The sequence below is a fragment of the Rhea pennata genome, chromosome 5 (assembly GCF_028389875.1).
Source record: "Rhea pennata isolate bPtePen1 chromosome 5, bPtePen1.pri, whole genome shotgun sequence".
In the NCBI taxonomy this organism is placed as follows: domain Eukaryota; kingdom Metazoa; phylum Chordata; class Aves; order Rheiformes; family Rheidae; genus Rhea; species Rhea pennata.
In genome coordinates this window covers 18,272,431-18,295,502 of record NC_084667.1, presented here as the reverse complement: position 1 = coordinate 18,295,502, position 23,072 = coordinate 18,272,431, and the positions used below count along the sequence as shown (strand labels likewise).

Sequence of the window (23,072 nt, the reverse complement as noted above, 5' to 3'; positions counted from 1 at the left end):
TAGTGTTGTTCCTTCTTGGGGGCGGGACTTTGCCCTTCCCTTTATTGAACTTCATGAGGTTCCTCTCTGTCCATTTCTCCAGCCTGTTAAGATCCCTCTGAATGGCAGCAGAGCCCTCTGGTTTATGAACCACTTCTCCCAGTTTCATATTGTCAGTACCTTCATCTGGGAAGGATGTCTTCTGTGATTCTGTTTGCCCTTCATAATTAACACAAGCTTCTGAGAGACCAAAGCCTTCTAAAAAGGCCATCTTTGGAACATATTTAGGATCATGTATTTAAAAAAGAAAATATTATTGTAAAAGGTGTCCTTTAGGTAGCACCATTTAAAAACATGATCAGACGGATGCCTGGCAGGGCTTGGATATTCATAAGAAAGATACCCACCCATTCCAGTTTGTCACTGGGGATGAGAAATTTAAGGTCAAGGTATGAACAAGAGATGGAAGAGCTAATTTGGGGAGCTGCAAAAATGAGTTAAACTTTGATCAGTGCTGAAAATTCTCAAGGATAAGGCTGGGTATCCACCTTTTGTATATGGTTCCAGTTGTTTTAAGAAAATTATGGCCTTATTGTATGACTGTTTCTACTTGAGATTTTTTTAATACAGTCCCGATGCCAGACTTTCTATGACTAACCATAACCATGCGAAAGCTGAAATGGGCTAGAAACGTTAACATACAGGTGTCAGATTCTGTTAAGGATTTAATTTTGGAAATCATCTTTTCAGGGAGTCTTTAGAACTGCATACTGATTGCTTCTTTATTTTAAACTTGAATATGATACTAGTGGTAGCTACAATGTTTTGCTATTTGAAAAGAACTACAAAACTTTTATGAAAAATGAAGCTATGGAACAAAATGCCTGATAATTTCTGCTTATATGACTTCAATTTACTCTTTGAAATTCTGCAACACAATGCAGAGATTTCTGGTGAAGTAGTTCCTTTCCCCCCACCCCATTCTTCTGAGCAGGGAGGCTAAAAACCCAAACCAACTGTTTGGATTGGGTGAAATATTTGTTTAGTATGTGTATTCAGACTAGAACTGATCTCCAGGAGCTAATTTGACTTGTTAACTGTTAATAAGTGGGTTTGGATTTAGGGGAGGATAGCAGTGTTACTGGACAACTGGAGAATATTCAGCTGTCTTTGTGCTTTGGCTTTCTTGTTACCTTTATGTTAAATTTTGCCCCTTTGTAAGAGGAAGATGACTGAATAGAATTTAGTTTTACATTGTCACTGTTTTATATGTAGAATCATAGGAACATATCCATAGGGACCAGCACTTAGAACTGACTGCTAGTTGTAAACCATAGGACTGAAAGAGGGACGTAATACAACGTAGTGCGGTAATTTCCCTTCCAAATGGGCAGCAGCGGATGCAAAAGCCTTTTGAGAGAAGATGTAAAATCCTGGGAGGAAGTTTACAGAAGCAGCCAGTGTTGTCAATATGCTTTAGCATATTGACAGTCTCTCTGTGTGTGTCTCATCTTACAGGTGTCGTGTAGCTTGAACTGTGTTTCCTTTTGCCCTTCACTAGTGATTTTTGCTTCTTGCAGACCCAAAGTAGATGAGGGAGTGTAGAAAGGCTATTATTGATACCTGAAAGGAAAGGAATCTGAGAACTGAACATAAATTGCCTCTATTTAGTAGTGTTATATCTTCTTGTAGTAGTAATAATAAAAATACAACCCTCCCCCACCCCACAATCCCCCTCCTGCTATTTTAGCAAGCTGGGCCTGAAGCATCTCCCAGGGTGAGCAGAATTAATCTTCACACCACGACATTGACTGACAGCCTGGAGGATGTTAATGTGTGGATCCCCCCCCCCCCTCCCCGGTGAGCGGGGGAGGAGAGTGGAAATTGCAGTTTCTCTGCTAATTGTACTTTAGATGTCATTTGTGACAATTTCATATTGTCTAGACAGGGATAGTGGAGCAATTGCTTCCACAGAGCCTGGTGTTAGCGTGTTACAGATCTGGACAGTGAAAATGGGGGAGAGGTGAGGAGAGGAAGAGGGTGCTGTAAGCTCCAGCAGGGATTCTGGAGCTGAGCATTGTCTAGTGAAATGTTTCAAAAGGAGGTGCAATCAAGCAGGATGTATTTCTGTTCTCTTTGCATCCTCTGTCTGAAACTGTTAGACACTTAGTGGCTAGCACTTTCTTGTATCGGAGTTGCTACTATTCCTCCATGGGTTATCTTTCCCCTCTTAACAGAATTGCTACAAACCTTGACATATACCTGGACAGGATGTTAGGCTACTTTACTTACTGAAAACTACTAGTCTTTGACTCTTCTGAGACTTTGGGCAGGCTGGCAAAAGCTATGGATGTAGGATCTAACACTGCTGAAGAACGCAACGTGAATAACACTAAAAACATTTTTCCACGCTTTCCTTGGGGACAGTTGGTAACAGTGCTGGTGTCACAAATCAGACTCTTTATTAGTGGTTATAGCAGTATATCTGTTATATACATAATGGTGTATATTGCAGTGTATCTGTTATTGAACTCATTTGTCAGTGCCAGATGCATTCAAATCTGCAGCTTTGTCCTCAAGAGTTTAGCTTAGAATGAATTGGTTGAATTACAGATTTTATTTGCATGCAGTGCTCTGGTTTCAGTAAAGATTTTTTGTATTGAACTTGGGACCAGTAAGTAAAGAGATGGTCTGTCTTGATCTCAAGAGATTGCATGTTGCTTTTTTGTTTTGTTTTTGCTCCCTTTATACATTGATATCCAATTGTTTTTTGCTGTTAATGGTTTGAGAGGACACAGTTACAGGATGATTAAGATTTTGCGGTCAGATTTAAAATTGGCTATAACCTTTAGCAGTTACTCATAACTGAATTATCTTTGCCCGTGAGGTTTAACTGCAGACCTAGTATATGGGTCATAAGCCCTTGTATAACGTAACGATGGAGGTGATTTTGGTGTTGGCAGGCTTGGAATGCTCTATTTGAAAGACCATGTCATCTGAGACCATTTTACTCTAACAAAGTAGTCTTAAGAGTGAGTCCTATCGAGTGTGCTTAATGGAGTGCATTTGTCACTCCTACCCCCGTGATGCGGTCACAACTGTTCTGAGGAGCCCATCTGCTGAAGGTGATTGTCAGTTGTCAGCCTTCCCGAATGCGAGAGAAGCGTGGCAAGAGAATACGTAGAGACTCCTTTCCAGCAGAGCCTGCTGGGCCATGCAGCTTGTACTGATCATCTTCCTATGTGGTGCTGTGGTTTTGCCACGTCCTTTAGTGATAGAGCGTAGAGGACTGGAGCGGGGGGGATTACATTATATGAGCACCAAGAGTTTTGACAGGGATGATGAGTTTGACAATTAATTGTGTATGCTTTATCAGAAGAGATGTGTTGCAGGGAAATGGTGTGCTTGGTAAGAGGGAACACACTTTAGTATAGTGTGTAGGTTGCTCAGACCTGGCAAGGAGGCAAATGCTGTGTCTGTGGCTCTAGATTGACCTGACCCTGGCAGGATCTGCATGCTAGGGGAACATTTTCTCTCAGGCTGAGTCTAAAGGAGCTAACTGTGCTCAGAACTGCGTGATCGGCAGGTATGGGAGTGCCCCCAACAGAGGCCAGGCAGAGCCCGACTCTAGTGCTTGCCTTCTAGAATAGCCTACTATGGGCCTTCCCTTATTCACCAGCTCTGGAACACGTGGCAGTGTATCATGGACTGTGCTTGGTCTGTAGGACTCTATTTTTGATGCGTGTTTGGGTCTGACACGGAACAAGGAAGCCAGTATGTTTTTGCTGGTTTATTTAAGCATCATTTGCAGAATAAGAGGCCACCAGTATGGACTTGGTAATAAATTGGTCTAAGTTGCTGGAGGGTGCCACTCATGCAGTGATTAGGCAGGACTGTACTGAGTAAGGTGGCAGCCTTGGCACATCAAGGCTACTTGCAGACTTGCTCTTTTTAGAGTGCTGTGTTACTTAAGCAGCCACAAAGAGCAGACTTTGAAGAAACATGTTGGTTTTGCAATGCTAGTAATCCAGTCACTGAACTCACAGTCTGCAAGCTAGAAAGGGGCCAGCTGACTGAATGCATAGAATGTCAGTTCTACCAATTTTTATTCTTTCTGGGGAGGGATGGATTAAAGCAGTTTATATATGGTGCAAGTGTTAGGTTATGAGACAGTGACTCTAGGTATACATCATAAAACTGTTCTGCTATTTGTTCTGGATTAGCTTCTTTTGCATATATTGACTTCTATGCTTGGAGAGGGAGAGAGGTTTTGGTAAGCCAAGGTTGAGGTATTATAAGAGCTTCCACGGGAGCTAAGAGATTCGTAATATCTAGCAGTGTTGAAGGTTGGAACTTTTGACTTGTAACTTGGGGAATTAATTCATCTCAAAGTTTAAGAGATTTAATAACTGTTCTTGAATAAGACAAATGGTTGCCAAGCAACTTTTTGCCAGAAAGGAGAGAATTGCTTACCTTCTGTAGAGTCCCAGTGCTCTGCGGTAAGCACTGACTGTGCATCTGGCACATACCTTTCCAAGCAACTGGGGCAATTTCTTGCTGTTTTTTGTATCCTACATTTATAATGCAATGCGGAAGGAAAATTTTTATTCCTAGAAAGCGATAGTGAGTTGTCTTGAGATACTGAGTTTTGGGGGTGGGGGGAAGGAGAGGAGGAATCTCTCATTTGCATTTCTACTATATTTATCTGAAAAACATTCTGATTAGGCTTGTGTTCAACATCTCCTTTCTCTTGTGATATTAAGACTTGCTGTCAAGTAATAGAGAATTGGATGTGGATTATATCTGGTCCATCTTCATTCTTCTTGTGTGTAGATTGATGTTTGCTGTCCTACAGAGCAAATAGTAAGTGCAAATAAGGAATGTGAGCCTAAGATTTACTGATTCAAGTCTTTCTCACCGAGTGTGTGTGGGGGAAATAGAACAGACATGCTGTTCGATATCTGACTTTCAAACCATAACAATTTTTGTTTGAGTTGCAAAGACTGGAAATGAAACTTGGTAGGAGTGTCCAGGCAAAAAGACTTGAAAGGGAACTCAGCAGCCTTATAAACTTTTGGTAGCTGATTTTTCCACTCTACACCCACCCCAGCTCATCTCTCTTGAGAGTGTTAACATAATGGCTGCAGCAGGCTCGAATGAGTCAGTCTTGAAACAATGCCATGCTCTGCTTTGTGACAAGAAGCTAGATAGAGGTGCATGTAGAAGCCGGAGTGGAGGATATGTTCCTGCTATATTCTTTCATTCTACTGCCTGTCGTGACTCAGACTTACTTCTCACATATTCAGGCTGTCTGGCTGCATTTGCGTACATTTACTTTTTGGGTGAATATTGGTGTCTCTTTCTGTGGCAGATTAAGAGGCAGAGGAACCAAACATTTTTGTGGCTAAAAACCTCTTTTTCTGAGCTTTGAGACTAAGATTAAATAGCTTGCTGTGAGTAAGCAGTAAGCAGTGTCCACAGAGTCCATATAGTGAGCAGTGTTCTTTCTCCCATGGTCCTTGGCCCCTGTCTGTGTAGTTACTTTTGAGTCCGTAAGAATTGGACAGGTGGCTAATACAGCAGTTCTATGGACCTGACAAACTGAGATGGCTTGTCTCCAAAGAGAACTAGCAGCTACATTTTTCTCTTGAAACTTGGAAACAGGTATGGGACCACTCTCCTTTCTTACCTGAGATGTTTTCTCTCGTGTATAGTGAGAATGTTACGATTTGAATAGCTGTGTGGCAAAACTCTTATGTAGCGGTTAAGTATATCATAGTGTTCTCTATACCAGTGATAGAAATATTCTTAAGAGATTTCAGAAAGTAGGGCACAATGAGAGGGATGCTCCTGGCTGGCCTTTGACTTTGTCATTTGTGTTTCCTTTCCAGGAGGTTGCTGGAGTCTTCCCTCATTTCATTATCTCGCTATGATGGAGCAGGCTCCCGGGAGCATCCAATCTACCCAGATCCAGCCAGGTAAGAACAAAGGCACTTAAGTTTCATAGAAGAAAGCATTACTTCTTTGTAACTGTATAACTCACTGAAGCCTTTGGCAGTGGTCCTAGTATTTAGTCTGTCTCCTCCTCTGACCTGTCATGAGGGGAGAAGGCAATCCAAACAAGAAGATACTGTCAGATCTTGGAGTAAATGGGGAAAAGAGGAAGAAATTGCTATTGAACTAAGTGCATAAGGAGTCATGAAACCATGTGGGATGGAAAACACTAGCACCCAACCTGCAAGCAGGTGCAACAGTAGATGAGATGAAATCAATAAACTTGAAATCTTTTTCCAAGAAAAATGAAGCAAAAAGAAATAGTCAATTTAGGAGTAAGAGAGAATGCAGTAAAGGTAGTTAGGAGTTGATGTAAGCAGACAGCATGCTTAGAATAATGGAATGTCTCCCTAAATGTATCCATATGAGATAGCATAACCAAAGTGTTAAGTATACTTAACTAAAAACAAAATACTGACAATTATTTGTGAAGAATCATGAATCACTGACATTAGACTTATAAACAACTGTAGTGCTGCTTAATCCCCAGAAGAGGTGGGAGTGTTTCACAGGACCAGAAAAAGCAAATATGGTAGAGTTACCAAAATGGAAAGAAGTGATCTTTGCAGTTACCACTTAGTGTATTAAGAAAGCAGCAGATGGGATAATGTGACCCCTAGACCCTGTCAGAAGAGATAATAAAGCATGAACAGTAAGCAGCATTGGAAACTTTCAAAGACTAAATCGTGACAAATATGCTTTCTTAGGTGGATTTAGCAAAGCTGTGAATGAGGAGAATTCGGTAGGTGTAAAGTGCATCTGATTTAGCCTCTTAAGAAACCTCTGACATAGTTGCATGAGTTGAAGGAAGTTATCATAAAGGGGTTTACAGGAATAGTACTGTATGAAAATAAAGTATCTGTGTTGCTGCAGGAAGTTGTTTTCCTTCCACCAATATCTCCCAGATCATTAGTGACAAAATGTGCATTTTGTTATAGACTGTACTGTGTGCACAAGTTCCGAAATAAGAGGCTATGTTGTGAACAGTGTGTGTGGTGTAGTTATGCTTATAAATTACTCCTTGCTAACTATCTCCATGTAGATAAACCTCTGTAGAAGTGAAATCTTATACTAGGCTTTTTTCCATTTATCACAAGGAAGTTTGCTCTAGAATGATAATTCAAAGCTCAGGAATGGTATAAATAGTTTTGGTGCAATTAATGTGAAGTGTAGTACTTCTGTGTAAGGTCACTGGAAGACAGCAGCCTAGGTTACTGTGGGTTTTCGCAACGGAGCATCAGAATTGCACCGATAAATTTACAAGCTTTCTAGATGGCTGTTGGTTGAATGACTGGTACTGAGATTCATTTGCCTGGAGAGATGGAAGTGAAATTTTGTAAATATTGAATTAAAAGAAATTACGATATTTAGGTCAATTTATGAATGCCAAGAGCTATTAAATGTCTGGAAGTGGACTATCCTTATTTTCTGGAATACCTAATCCAAAGAAGGCAAATTTCTTCAGCAAAGACTGTGAGAAGTAGTTTTCAGCTCTCTAGGAGCTGCATTTTAAGAAGGAGCAAAGAGGGAGGGTGTGCCGGGGTTAATGTTCCCCCTTTCCTCATTCTGCCCATGAGATCACTCTCTCAATAACATATATGAAAAGGAAGCATTGGTGAAACATTTCCTACCATAAGAAGCATTGTCAAAAGTGTTTTTATACTTGGAGCAGTCTTGGAACTGAGACGGCATTCTGCACATGGAAGTTCAGCATTTTGTTTTAGGTTATGGTGAAGCTGTAGCAGTCTGAGTTTATAAAAAGCTTTGGAAGAAAAGGGCAGCATTGAATCCTCTGAGGAGTTTAGTTTGTTCCATTAAGTGTCACTCTGTCCTTTTCAGGAGATGAGATACATAGATGTAATCGGCATAAGCTGAAAGTTTGAGTGGGATAAGATCAGAGTGTTCCTCTGTAAATCTGACTGGTGTGCTAGGCTAGTAGGATCTTTTTAATTGTCCCTTGACCTCACTAGAAAGTGAGAGATGTGATTAAAAAAAAAAATGTTACTGCATTTTGAGTTTGTAGCAGCAAAAGTTTGTAACAGGAAGGTTAAGACTTCCAGATGTCCTTGAATTACAAAGTGGAAAAAGTGAAACAAAGGTGAAATAAGCATATGTATATCCTTAAGACCAAGCTGTACCCAATGGAACTTTTAAAAACTTCATGTATATGCTGAATAACTTAAGTGTTTGAGAAATAAAATAAAATAAAAACAAACTTTTATGCTGTGTCTGCTGCTTCTGAGGAGTGATGCTTTATTTGAATAACCTAGGTCAGGAATGAGGCAGAGAGAACAATTTTTAAGTTACCTCAGATTTGGAAGGAATAGGCTCATGCGGGCTGTTGCAGTCTTTCTCAGTGGCCTCACTGAACTTCTCTAAGGTCAGCTTGGCTGTTATGTCATCCTCCATAGTTTTGACACTTACTAAGCTCAGAAAATTGAAGCTGCAGAAGAATTTACCCTCCAAGTAGAGCTACCATTAAAGAATGCTCTATACTAATACATTTTAAAAGAGGTATTTAAAAACGTGCTCCCAGACTACATCTATAAAGTAATACAAGCTCCGAGTGTTTAGTAGATGAGCATCTAGGCAAATTGAAAGGACTAGAGTAGTTGATATTAAAGAGACTCGACCTTCAGGCTGATGCTTTGACAGACTTGAGTGTTGTCTGTGAGTTGAAGGCTTAAGTGGAAAGAAAGCAACTAAAAGTAGGTGTCCGTTACCGGCATTACCTTCAGCTCAGGGGCTGGTGATATGTACGCATCTGTAGTAATCAACAAGAAAATTAGTAGCACTAATCAGGTAATCACTTTAAAATGTGTCTGCTGACTGGGAAACATTTAAAGATGTGAGTTGTAATAATGGCAGCGAACATCCTAGCCATCTGCATCAAGGCAGAGTTTGAGTGGTGTCACTACTTCTGAAATACTAGGAAGTTTGGGGAGGGGGATGTTGCAGAACAGTATCTTGCTTTTGGATGCAGATTTACCAGTTCTTGTTATGGCTCCTGCAGGAAGCTGGGTCCAGACTTCCTCCAGCTCTTGTTTTTCTGATTTTTTTTTTCAATTTATTTCCTATGAAAATTCTAAAATGAGGAGAGTGAAGAGAAGCAGTCTTTGCTTAAAAAAAAAAAGAAAAAGAAAGAAAAAGGAAAAAAAGCTGTCTATGTATTAGGGCCAACCTGTTTGGAAGTCTGACTGAGGAAATGTATGTCTGGCGTGTGCTACCTAGTAGCTCTTTGTTTTATGCTGGTGGTGCCATTTAGAGCAACATATTTGAACTTTACTAATGCTAGCAAAAATTCCTACTTTTCTTATAGGCTCTCGCTGGCCAGCTGCACTGGTCAGTGAGCTTTCTCTTACAATAATACTTTCTCTCTTTCCATAATGAAAGCACTATCTCCTACTATCCTAGCTTGTTAGATGAGACAGAAACTGTTTGGTTCTGGCTTTTGCACTGCAGCTTTCCTCCCACTCAGCACCTTGTTTTGTGGCTGTCATGTGCCTGGCAGTACGGTCTCTCCTACTCTGAGCCATCTGCTTCAGTAAGTGGAGTCCAGTCACCTCAGAAAGTAGGTTAATGTAGCTCTTGTGGTGTTGTCAAACACTGCCTACCGTCTGCTGGACACACACTTGGTTTAAGAATTACTAGATAAACTCTGTGCTTTGCTGCTGTTTTATTAGAAGCACAGGTGAGAAATAAGTGAACTGAGCAGTCTGCTTTGACTGGCTTCTGTTTAGCCAGCTGGTAGACTAACTTTAGTCAGGGGCTGATTTACGGTTGTGAATTTAAATAGCTGAACGGTAGTGTTTAATGTTAACCAGCATTTCTTATGCCACTTTACAGGCTTCTCCTCTATCCAGGATAGCTAAATCTCTCATGCTGGCTCCCCGCTCTAAATCTGATTTGTTGCATCTATATTCCAAGGACAGATGTAGCCTGAAAAATACAATTTTTGCCCTACATTGTCCATCTGCAAAGATCTTTTCCTTATTCTATTGTGTTATTTTTTTTCCTTTCCCTTTGCATTGGATCACTTGCACCTTTTTCTGTTTATCAGATTTAACTTTCTTGTCTTGCCTTTGGAAATCTTCACAATCTATCTATTCTTCCATTCCACATACCATGTGCTGTCAGGAAGCTGAATTTGACCTGTGGTCATCTGTTATTGCCAGCCTTCATTGCTTAGTCTGTCTTGTTATTCAAACAAGCATGTTCATGCTTTGTCTTGTGATGCACAGCATATTTTGAGAAGACTAAACATAAGCAAATCTCATTCTACATAGCCTTCTGTCAAACTCTCCCTTGGGTTGATGTTAACAAAGAAAAAAGCTTCAGTGATTAGATTTCTGGACTGATGAAACCGCTGTTTGTGTTTCTGATGTTGTCTCCTTCAATGATCCTTTCTGTGCACATTTCATGTTATAGACTTTTAAAGAATACATGGAAGCCTTGGCTTATGGAAAAACCCAATGAAGAGAATAGCTTCCAGTTTACTGGTGCATTGTCATAATGCCTTGCTTCTTTTTTTTTCTTGGCCTGTTAAATCTTTAAATCTTCAGGGAAGTACAGTTAAAGTACTACTAGCTTTGTACAGTGAAATCTTCTACATTATATAAGCATGAGCAGCTTTAATTCATCAAACAGTGCATAAAAGGTCCAGGAGGAAATGAAAACAAAGTGCATATGTATGGTTTTCCCTTCAGCTTTTGCTGCTCGTTGACTAAATCTTTAGATCTTGAGCCCGTAGTCTTTGCTGTATCTGCCTTTCTGCTGAGATAGTAAGGTATGGGGAACTTACCTTGGGGAAGAGACTCTCTCTTACTATCTATGTGACTTCTAATTCCTTCTTTCTTGCCTTCTTCTTTTGCTGTATGCTCTGGACATGTGGAGGAATGGGAGATTGAATACACTTGATTGGTTTCTGCAGCCAGAGCATTAATACAATTCATCTTTTCAAGAGTTAGTACACTTCTTTCATGCTGCTCTAGGGAACACTAAAAATGCTATTAAATGTAGCTTTTCTTTGAAATAGATTTTAGGGATAGTGGTGGAGCATTTTATCAGACCTGGTCTGGTTGGTTGCTGCTCATGCTGATAAATATAAGTCTACTCATATATATGTTAAATCTTATTCCCAGTACTTCCCTATAGAACCAACACAGCCCTGCAAGAAAAGAAAAAAAAAATGTATTTAGCTCATGTAACAGTCATATCACCAGGGATGACTAGGTAGTTATATTTTGCTTCTAGTTATAGTGTAACACAGTGAAACTATGTAGTGTTGTTCACTATAAAGTTGAACTTTACCCTAGGGAGTCTTTGTGACTAGCAGTGCAAGACTGCTCTAAAAAGAACTTAGCCTGATGCTCAGTACTGAAGATAGACAGGATTCCTGAAGGCAGACAGCTTTGTGCGCTTGCAGATAAGTCAAGAAGAGTAGACTATCCCCTGGAATTCACTTTTTGTTTGAAGTTTTGTTTTAAAGCTGTTCAAACTTGCACCTATAGGTAAAAATTATGATTCCTTTTTCCATTATCACTCATTTGTCTGTAGTGCCTTTGCAGGAAATGAGATAAATACTTCTCGGGGTCATAAAAATAGCCTGGCTCCTTACATGGAATAAAAAAGCACATGAATGGGGGGAGCTAGAAGTGAAAGAAATAGACATTTTAGTGTCTAATTAGTTATTCTGAAAGCATCATTTCAGTCTCAAGGTAGCGGATGGTTGCTGAGGACCAAGGAGAAGTCTCCTTTATTTCTCTCTTTCTGTTTCTCTTTTTCCTTTCTCCTCAAATCAGAGTTCAAGACTAAATCCAAATAAAGCTGAAGAAATGCTTATTCAGCTGTTTGAGGTTTCTGCACTTTGCTGATGAGTAACTATCACAGAAAGCATGTGCTGGGAGTTGTGGATATGTGCAGGGTGGGAAAGGGAAGCCCATTTTTATGCATTTAACACTGAGGAACTGGGAAATAGTGGTGCATGATAGCTTATGCAGATAAAGGCCAGGTTGTGCTTGAGAAAGTTTAATTGCAGAGGAATACTTTCCACTCAAATAGAGTGCAAGAGTTTTAATTCTTCTCTTAACATATATGTGGTAGACCTGATAAAATTGCTAGTATATAAAATCCCCACCACTTGAATTACAAAGTAGTTACAGAATCATAGAATTGGTAAGGTTGGAAGGAACCTCTGGAGATCATCTAGCCCAAGCAGGGTCACCTGGAGCATGTTAGACAGGGTTGCATCCAGGCAGGCTTTGAGTATATCCAGAGAAGGAGACTCCACAGTCATACAGAGCTGTCAAACTTGTTTTCCCCACTTGATACTCTATTTTATGATGCCCTCCCTTAAGTACTTGCAGAGCAGCAGGACCTTGATTCTGTATTTATGTGAAGACTGCTTCTACTTTCCTCTTGGTATTGTAAGAAGAGTTGAGGCTGAGTTTGAGCTTAAATCTTAACAGGGATGCTTGCTGGGATTAGTTGTTTGAACTGCTTAAAAAAAAAAAAGACTGAAGAATCCTCATAAGTACACTTCTCTGTGCTGTGGCTGAGTTCTTTATGTGTAAGTACTATATAGTCTTTTTGTTTATCACTATGGGAATCATGTGGCAGGATAATGTATGAAGGGGAAGTTGCACTTGTTTCTTTACTTATCTCTTAGTCACTATTAAAATACAAGCAACCTATTTTGTGTTGTATCCTTATTTTCCTAGAACTTGGAGCTCAAAAGGAAGAATAAGACTGGCTGTCGTTCTCTACTCTTGTAATGAGTGTCTGTCTTTCTCTTACTCAGGTTATCTCCTGCTGCATATTATGCTCAGAGGATGATCCAGTATCTTTCCCGGAGGGACAGTATTCGTCAGCGCTCTATGCGATACCAACAAAACCGTCTCCGCTCTTCCTCCTCTTCTTCCACTTCAGAGAACTCAAGCCCTTCTGTAGAGGGAAATGATCTGGAATTTGAAGATTTTGAGTAAGTGTGTGTGCTGCCTTGCCCTCTTGCTTGACTGTGTCAGTGCAGCACTCCTGTGTGGCTTCCCATTATTTAGCAAGCAAGCTTCTTATAGGAACAAGATAATTTATGTCATTCAATCAATAATTAGAGCAGTGATTGCTACAAATAGGTCTCCATTATTTCTGCTGTGAAAATGAAAGGTGCCTGTGGCATGTCAAGCTACCAATCAGACTTAAAGGACTGGTTGAACAAAGCAGAAGAGAATTCTGTCCTGCCATGAAACTGAGATGAAGAGCCAAGAGGTGTATAAGAGCCTTCAAATCTTAGGGCAGAACAGGAACCACCAAGAGGCTTTGTAAGACTTTAGTTCTTTAGTCTAAGGCTGTGCTAGACAGCCAGCATGTTCTGTTTCTTGCTGTAACTGTAGAGCTTTGTGAGATTAGGTAAAGTTCCTGGCATTGCTTTTTGGAAGACTTGGTGATTATGAGTCAGTGTCAAGATCAAACTTAGCTTAATTTAAGGAGGGCAAATGGCCTCTTGCCTCAGAGTGAGGCACTGCCCTCCATCCAGGACTTAGAAGAGCACTCCTCTAAGCTATTGTATTTCTTAGCAATTCTGATTCTAGATGAACTCTAAGGCTGCTTAGTCCAAAGACTTTTAGTGATACCTGATGTAATGTAAGTTTAAAATCTGCCTTATAATCAGCAAAACATAGGATATGACCTTCCAAGCCTGTCTTCTGTGGTGCCCTTTGAATATAGGATTTTTCCTGTTTTAAGTATTTTATTTTTTTCTTTTGTGTGTATTGTGCTTAAGACATAGGATGATCCTGAACATGATCATGAAAGTAGTCTGTGGAGATACTGAAATAGGGAGGTGTGTTTGGCTGAGGGAAACTGTGAGCTCCTCAAAAGTCTGGGCTTTTATGTTGCTACTGGCAGAGGATGCTGCGAACTTTGCAACTACCAGAGCTTTCATGCTCGCTTGCTGCAGTGGCACATGCTTGAGGTGGCATCATGGTAAACCTCTGTCTTTTGTGTCAGAGTGAAGTCCCTTTGTGAAAGACACTGGTAAAACTAGTTATTCCAGAAAAGCAGGAAATTAATCCCTTTCCAGCTTTTAAAGTGGTGGCAGACTGTGTCCTCCCCCCACCTCAACCCCAATGCTATTCTGTGAAGCTGTCATTTCATGCTGCAGCAATTAAATATTCAGAAGCACAGGGTGAGTGAATGTCTTCCCCTGTCATTGTGGCCTCGTTTATGTAAGATGTAAATGAGGGGGGATATACAGAGGAGTTACTGCCTAGTAGCTTTTGCCAAGCAGCTTTGTAGTGTGGAGAAGCAGAAATGTAGTGGCTGCTGGGCCCATTTTGCAGAGAGGATGTCTAGCAACTGTAGACCTTAATATTTCTATTATTCTGTCCCATTCATCCGATGCAACTTGTTCTACCGGGGAGAGAAAGGATGGTAGCTTCTCCATTCACAGAGCCAGGCAGATAGCTTCAGAGAAACATGTTCCTCTGCAGATAATATTCATGCAGCAAGAATGCTTGTTCAGGGAAGCAAGTCAATCAGCCATGCTAAGGTTGTCTTTTATTTCATACTAAGGGAAAAGGATCATTAATTCATCACTGTGCAGTGGCTGAACTTGTTGGTTGAATGTTCCATACTGAATCCTGACCTTCTGTTCATCAGAGGATTCAGTCCTTTTCTATCTCTACTTCGTTATCTCCCCTGGCTGATAACGGGGAGCTGCTGTGTGAGGTCCTTTGAGCTGGAACTTTTCTCATGGCTCATTTGACTTCTGATGCTTCACAATGAAATCTTTCTCATACCGAGTTGTTTTCTTCTCCTTTGGCTCCCTCATCCCTTCAACTGCTTTGCTTTCTCACTTGAGCAGTGTCATTTACTTTGTTCTGGCATCATCCAGATGCTCCAGCTTCCCTGCCTTTCGAGCTCTGATGTAGAAAAGGGAATTTCTACTATGCATCCAGCTGTGCGCAGCTCGTGCTTTTCTCCCAGAATCCAGTGAACTTTCTCTGCTGTAAAAGCCTTATCAATTTGCCTTGATGCTTTATCTTTCTTATCTGGACAATGTAATTGGTAAATATTTTCTTCCCCTTCATTGTCCTCCTAGAGATCCAGGAGAAGGGTGTAAGTGGCAATAAATACCAGTTAATCTTACTATTTGTAGAACTCTGGGTGAGGAGTGAGCCCTGTGCTTGCCCAGGGTGTCTAGAGGCCAGGCCTTCCTCAGCTCTTGTGGGGTTCTAAGGGTTTTCCCCCACTATGGTTCGTTATTGTATCTTTTCAGCTTTACCTACCAAATAAATGAGTAAGGGATCCGTGAAACTTGGCCTCTGCACTGTTACTGTACATGAGGCCTATAACACTCAAATCCTGTTCCCCCTTGTGTCAGTCCTCTGATGCCATTTTCTCCAGACTGCATGCCTGAAACAGAATCTTGCTGGAATTCATCTGTGAATACATTTAGTTTGTGATAGTGATAGCTGTGGTGTTGGTCTTAAGAACATGTGTTTTTTTTTTTTTTTTTAATAGAGATTACTAATATCTTTTTATTGTACTAGCTGTTATGGCGGGGAGGGAGATGCAAGCTTTACCTGTATTATTTGGTCTAATAAGATGTTTTCTCTCTACATGTGCTGCCTATGTTTAACCTGTCACTGTTATCATCTTACTGCTTATTAAATTCAATTGACAACTGCAAACTTAGTCATGTCTGCATCAGAGTATTTTATACAGGTTGTAATATAGATTCAGGTTGTAATATAAGATTATTAACGGATAAATTGATTTGAGTAGGTTTTTAGGTTAGCTTTAATGGAATCCTAAACTAAAATGAAAAGACTTCTTGCATTCTGGGATAGGAGTATCTAAATGGAGAATGACATCACTTTATTCTTCCAGCATAATTGGTAAAAACAGATTTTTCATAGACAGGTCATAGAAGTTGAACTTCCTAATTTCCAGGTATTTTTGTGTGTCCCATCATGTTTGGAACTCACAATAAATCTAGATTATAGGGCCAGCCTGCCTTTGCTTCAGCATATTCCACAAGTTTAAGCTCTTGGACTGAGTTGGACTGGGTCTCTTCCAGAGATTTCCTTTGGTCTGAAACAGCTCTGGTGCTGGGGTGATCTGTGATGTGGGTTGTACTTCTATGACTCCTTGGACATCAGCAAGCTAGTTTTATTCATATGTGAGTTTTTATCAGTCACCGCAATCACAATATAGAGATGTTTCTGCAGATGAATTTGGACCACCTATTTCCCTTTCTGTCTGCAGTAATCATGGGAAAGAATACAGATTCCTTTTGTGTGTCAGACTGAAAAGCAGATATATAGGACAGTGTACCACCTTGCTGTTTGAAAGCCTTGCTGAAGTGTTTCAGTACAGTTCAATAAGGCTTTCAGGCTAAGGCTGAAGGTGTGATTGTGCCCAACTCCTCTGTCTGCTTTTTGAGAGTGGGCTACCTGGTAGAATATACATACAGAGGAGCTTAGAGATTACACTTGTTTAATGTGTGCAGCTTTTCCCCTTTCTATCTTCTCCTTTTTGCTTTGCCCAGGAGGATCAGTGCTGGGATAGATCCTTCCTAGTCTGTGACTGTGGCAAAGTTGAACAGTTTTTGCGGTGTTGTGTCTGTACAATGAGGAGGGTTTTACTTCGCAGGCCTGAGATCTTGTTTAGGTGCTTTACCTTTTTGATTTGCTTTTGTGATACTACTGAACCCCTAGACTGAGAATATGAGTACTGTAGGCACTGCTTTCCTGTGACCGTAATGGGCATTCTGCTTTTGTGGAAGCAGGCTGCTGCTTTGCAGAGGCGATGAATCTGCTGTGGAAAACTTACTAGATTTGATATGGTATTTTTTAGTTTTCTATGTAAAATTTAAGCTCTTCCAGTTAAAGCATGGTCTGAACCTAGACTTGTTGGATTCTCAGATGGGCATCTTACAGGAGTCTCTTCATAACTGGATAAGATATACTAGTATACACCATGTCTTTCCCTTGCCATTCTTGGTGGTTTTATTGACGCTTTTGCAGTGGAGCAGACAAATCGACATTGCTTCAGTAGTCTCTTGCCTTAAAAAGTTCTAAGATCTAAACTTGCTGGCTGACTGTCAATTTGTTAAAGCTGTAAATCTTCTTGTTTTTTGAATTTGATTTAAGTTTACTCTAGAGAGTAGTGTGATGGACTTCTTGCCCTCTTTTCCATAGGTAAAGTGTTTGGGAGTCTTTTGTGTCATAGTCAATGTTCTATTTCAAGTTGATATTTTAGTTTAGCTTTTTTCATACATAAAGGAGAAAGATGCATGGCTAAATAGACGTTTGTGTGAGAGATTCAGGTATTCATCCTTCTCTGCATCTGTCTCCATTTACAGCCTCTTTTCTTATTAGCTTCTTTATGTAAGATGCTCAGTGTGTGGAGCGGTACTTGAAAATATTAACTAGTAAATTCTTGGAAGCAATTGCATCTGAATTAACACTATGAGATAAGAAAGTAAAGGGGAAATGTAATGGCCATGGCAATATGGTTACTCAGTCAAGTGTACATTAGGTCTGTTCTCTCTATAGCTTATCAAGTGGAATCACATAAATGGTTTTTGAGGAGGGATTTATATGTCATAGTAAGAATAAGTGTGGGTTTTTATCAGTTTTTTTTTTTTTTGGCTTAATCGCTAAGATAGAAATTAGGAAGTTTGAGTGAATGAGAGGAGAGGGGTTTGAGGTTACCACTTCTTGAAATGATTTCTTCCCCACCCTTGTGAAGGAATTCCATGGCTGTATTCATACCCAGTCTCTACGTCTTCTGCCTTACCATATATATCATTGTTTGCTGGAGGCACAGAGCAACTGGAGCATGAATCTGTAGAAATGCAATCAATTCACAGTGCACCTGCTGTTTTCTCGTAGCACATTAGCTATTAAGAGTTCATGGGTAGAACTCTGGTGACTTTCTGTGTTTTTTATGCAGTCAATCTTTGTCTTTACTGTCCTTCTTCACAGCTTCTGCAGAAGAAGTTCCTTAAAATAGGAACCAGCTTTTCATTGCAGGAGAAAATAGAGGTTAGAGTGACTAAAGTTTTTGTGAGACTTGAAATAATTATGGAGCTTTGATTTACAGTTCCAGAACAGCAACTGAGAGTAGTCCCCTCATTATGGAGGGAAAAGGGCAGGGAAGCCCAGAGGTAGGGGAAGGAGATTACTCTATAAGGTAACCTCGTTGCCTAAATTGACCCGCAGAGATGGAGGGGATGCCAAATGCTTAGTTCTACTAGGGCATAGTGAAGATGAGTAAGAGAGATGACTTGATCAATGATAACCTTTTGGTTTAGTGATAGTAAGGTAGCTTATCCAAACAACAGATACGACCTTCCTCAATTAATGGTCTCTTACAAGGGTTCTTAAAGCAGTTTGTGGGGTTTTGTTGCTCTGCCATTCCTTTTCCCTTTCTCTCTGCTTATAGCTTCCATCCTTATATTTACCTTCTGAGATTAACAAAAGACATTGTAGGAGACGCATGTAAGGATAGATGTGGTCTCTACCTGTTGATTAAATGCTGATAGTCAGAGATCTTTAGGATCCTTGTTGCTCAAGTCTACTGCAGAAAAAGCAGCAATTGTTTTCTGAAAGTCTTAGATGTGACAGCATGTCATGCCTGTGTCTCTTGCTTGAGATGCTGCAAATAGAATTCGTGTTAATATTTTGTTATTTGAATTTAGATTGAGACATTAAAAGTAGGATTGCTATTTTTGCATGTACCTGCCTTTATTTTCTTCCCAAAGCCCTTTTATCTATGCAGCTCTGCTTTTAATGTCACTACTGCCACCACTGTTTCTCAGTCAAGTGGCTCTGCCTCATTGGTTTTGAAGAAGATGGACTTTCCCGAAAGGGGCTTTCAAGGCAGACTGAATTTTTTGGAATTCTGATCGGTCACATTTTATGCTTTTTGCTAAAGATCTCTTGAGCACTTAGCATTGGGTTGTTGCTTCTAGATAAATAGCAATTTATGTTAATTATATTCATCATCTTAGACACAGTTGCCAGCTAAGAATGCTCACAAGTCCTGGGTGAATGGGACTGATACTGAATCTACACTTTGAACTTCACTTTTCAAGGATTAGAGTCTTAATTTGATTTGTGATCTACTCAGAGTAGCCTGCAGCTTCATTTTCCCTGTTCTTTTTATCTCTAACTTTTGTAACAGTCTTATTCTCCTTATCTTGGTTTTAATGTCTAATATTACTGCCTGGGTGTAGTGACAGGCAATGACTATTTCCTTATAGCTGTTCTCCAGGATATTGCTAACCTCCACAGTAATGTTGTTTCCATTAGCTCAGACTGCAGAGAGGAGCAAGCGTCTTCCTAGCTGGGTGGTGAATGAATTGAATGCCTTTTGGAAGCTGACTTGCTAGGCAAGCTTGCGTTATATTGCATATCATTGGTGGCCTGGGCTTGTAGAAAGAGTTTTGATGTCAAGATGGGACCCTTCAGCTGTCTGTTTCTCTCACTGAAGTTACTTATGAGCTGTGCTCATTCTTTTGCTTTTTATTTTGTACCAGTGAAATTCTTATATGCCTCACCTAATAGATGTCTTCTGGCATTACTGAGAAGGAAGCAGGCTGTTGTTAGTTTGTTGCTCGCCATGCAGAACTGGCAGTGGTTAGCATTCTGCAGACTTGTAGGTCTAATCAGATTGGGGTTGATTGTGCAGTTATGTTTTTACCTGTATTTCTCTTGGAAGAGCAGCAGAGTAATAGTAAAATACATGGGAAAAAATGGTGTTTGCTTTTGACCCTTAATTCTAGTATTGAAGTCTGATGAGGCAGCTACTTTATGAACTGTGGAGTTTCCTAGTAGTTAGAATTAGCCATAGTAAAGTTTTCCCTAATCATGCTCATCTTTGGATGAATGTTGGAAAATGGCCAATTAAAGAGTTGAAGGGTGGTTGTAATGTTAGGTGCTCTATTTTTTAAAAAACATTGAATCTAATGGTTTTCTTAATACTCATATGCTAGTTCTAGCCTGAGGAGAAGAGATTCTCCACCTTCCTCTGTCCTCTGAAGCTTCCACTTCTAGTGATTCATTGTAGCTATGGAGTCTGTTTGCCTTGTTTGAAAAGATGCCGTCAATTTGTGAGCCCACCACACAGTGAGGTGATCAAAATACAGACAACTGGATACCTTCTCTGTGCCTAGATAAGAGTGAGTGCCTCACTGTGATTCCAAATTAGTCTTTCTCTGAAGCAATTAATCCTCTGCATTTAATAGGCTAAGTGCTGCTGTTTCTCTTGACCAGATGATCAATCTTCACTTATGCAATGCTTCTCTGAAATACTTGATCTTCTGAAGTGCCATTGTTAATCTTGTAAACTCATTTCCCCCTGATTGGCCCTCTAAAAGGTAATCAAGACTGGGGGGAGAGTTTTTTTTTCTGATCAAGAGAGCCATTAGTAACCAGCTACCTACAGTGCTACTGCTGTTCTGTAGGAAGTTTTAGCTAAGTAGCTGAAAGATTTTTTTTTTTCTCTCTTAATGTTCCTTTAAAGTTACTAGCAAAAGACTGACTCTCTAGTCCTCAAAAGAACATGTGAAAATGGAAAGGCACCATGTCTTGACTGACTGCATCAATTGTCATGTTAAGTAGCTATGTTAAGAATCTATTTTGCTAGCTCCTGTCTTTCCAGCTGGGCAGCTCCTTAGAGTTTCTCTGATATTTTTATTCTTCAAATTTTTTTGGCTTCCAGTGTTACACTTGGGATTGTTCTGTAGTCCTAATACATTTCCATGACAGGAGAAACTTTTTGTGTAGCACATGCTTCTTTTTGCTTACTTTGTCTTGGTTCCTTCTTGTTGCATCCTTGTGTTCTGCCTTAAATGCTTCTCCTTCAGTCATGATCATATCCTTCAAATATGGGTAGGTAGATTTATACCTCTCATTTTTACTAGATTATGTATCTTTAAATTAGTGCTTTGATCCTTCTAAAGTCTGCAGATGCCAATAGTTGTTACCCTGTTCATTGTGCTTAGTGCTCCTCACTTGCTTATTTGTTCCTACTTGTGGTAGGCCTTGATCAAAGAGATAAGCCAGTTCTTCTGCATCTTTTCTTTAAACATCTTTCTCTTTTTAGATAAGATACCCTTGTCATCAGAGCCGAATGTGGCATTGTTACCTTATTCTGGGTTGAGTGTACAACTCCAAGGCTTAGGGGTTGTGAGCACAGCAGAGTGTATGGGACAGAAACTCCATGTTTTGATCAAGAGGCTAGTCTCGCTGATCCTGAAGATGTTACTTTGGCTACCATGTCTCCCTGCACAGTTATAACAAGCTTGTTACCCGATCTGTTTTTTTTTTTTTTTTCCCTAGGATACCTGCATCTAACAATGTTCAGAATGTCAAGGCTTTATTTATTCACATTTACTTGAAAGAGGGTTATTTCCTGGAAATGCTCCCAGTTTTCCCTAACTTCATTTGTAGGAGATGCTCAAGATATTGCAGGATCAAGCAGAGTAATACAAGAGCTCTAATATCTCCTGGCGTTTGCTGCTTCTCTCAATTGATAAAGCTAGTAGTTAATTTTCTGTTGCAGTGGTCCCAACACTGTATGCCCCTTACTCATCAGTATGATGCCAGAGTGACTGACATTCTTAGATTCACCAGAAAGCTTAATGCATCTTTTCTGTTTGTTTATTTATTACTACTTCCACACCCTTCTTGAGCAAAGCACGTGCTTTGCCTTGTAGTCCTGCGCAGCTCTTGTGAGGGTACCCTTCACAGGATATCATCTGTTTCTGTCTGACTCGGCAGAGATCCTAAAACCATGCAGTTCACAGGATTCTTTCTCGCTCCTTCAGTGTGGCCAGTTGATAAGACATCCTTCTCCACAGAACCTGGGTCAGTCTTGAGAGAATCAATTTGTCAATTATAAGGTAGTATTTTCTGGTAACTTCCACTGAGCTCTTGATATGATCTGTCTGCTACTCCAGCCTTCCCTATCTCCTCTGAAATAACCTGCTGCAGTCATACACAATTATAAGCAAGTAGGTGGAAACGCTTTGTTTGAAGTGCTGAGGAGATACTTTGTTCTTTTTGTTACCATGTAAAGATGGTGCAATTGAATCTCGTATAAACACTGCAAGGTATTAGTACCTGCCACTTAACTAATTATTTAGTATTCCTATTGTTGTTAAATGTCTAACCTCTGCATAGAAATTGATTTAACATTTTAAATTGAATCACATGAAACACTATAAAATGCTGAAAATATTAGAGCAATTGGGTTAGTCTGGCATAATATGATTCTTAGGAACTTGCACGACTTACTGATGCTGGCTCTCATAATCAACTGTGTTTTCAAAGTGTCATTGTTGACCTAATTCTACTGCCAGTGTAGTCAGCGGGAATTTAATATTGACTGTAATGGGAACAGGTAGCCAACAGATTGCATTAGAAATCCCATGCTGTATGTTTAGTTTCACTTCCTAATACAGCAATCTCTAAATATAAGGATAATTCTTGCCAAGATATGTTTTTTTTCCTTTTCTAACAATCTTGACTATATTCTGCTTTTCTATCTTCTGTATCCATTCAGTTGATTAATGCGGTAGCAAATTTAGCAGATAAGAAACGAATACTTTTTCTCCTAACTTTAGGATGCATAGTTCTGCATCTCCATCTCTATTTTCAGAGCCATTACTGCCACTCCATTTTACATTGATCATCGTTTACATTGGTCATCATTCCACATTGGTCAGTCTTTTAATAAGCAAACAAAACAATAAGAGAAAAAAAAAACCCAAGCAGTTGGTTGTCTAATCCAGTTTAGAATAAATATTTATCCTTTTTCTGCTCTGTTAAAGCTCCATCAATCATCTTGAATATATTTGAATTCCTTTCTTTTCCTGCTCCATTCTGTGTTAATATTAACTTAGTGTTTTTTTTCCTCTAATAACTCTTATTCTCCATATTGTCATTTTGATTTGTCTCACACTGGTATCTAAACAAATTATTCATTAACAGAATATTAAGCCAACCCTTGAAGTTATTTTGACCATT

At 39.8% G+C, this 23,072-nt stretch overlaps 1 protein-coding gene across 5 annotated transcripts in view; it reads left to right on the top strand.

The window, feature by feature from the left end:
- AMBRA1 (autophagy and beclin 1 regulator 1) overlaps positions 1 to 23,072 on the top strand; it is a 134,455-nt gene that overhangs the window by 27,830 nt on the left and 83,553 nt on the right. For all 5 annotated transcript variants that reach the window (XM_062577288.1, XM_062577287.1, XM_062577286.1 and 2 more), the window contains 2 exons: positions 5,871 to 5,957; positions 12,833 to 13,012. In XM_062577288.1, the coding sequence (XP_062433272.1) occupies positions 5,871 to 5,957; positions 12,833 to 13,012 (267 nt within the window). The remainder of the gene's footprint in view (positions 1 to 5,870; positions 5,958 to 12,832; positions 13,013 to 23,072) is intronic.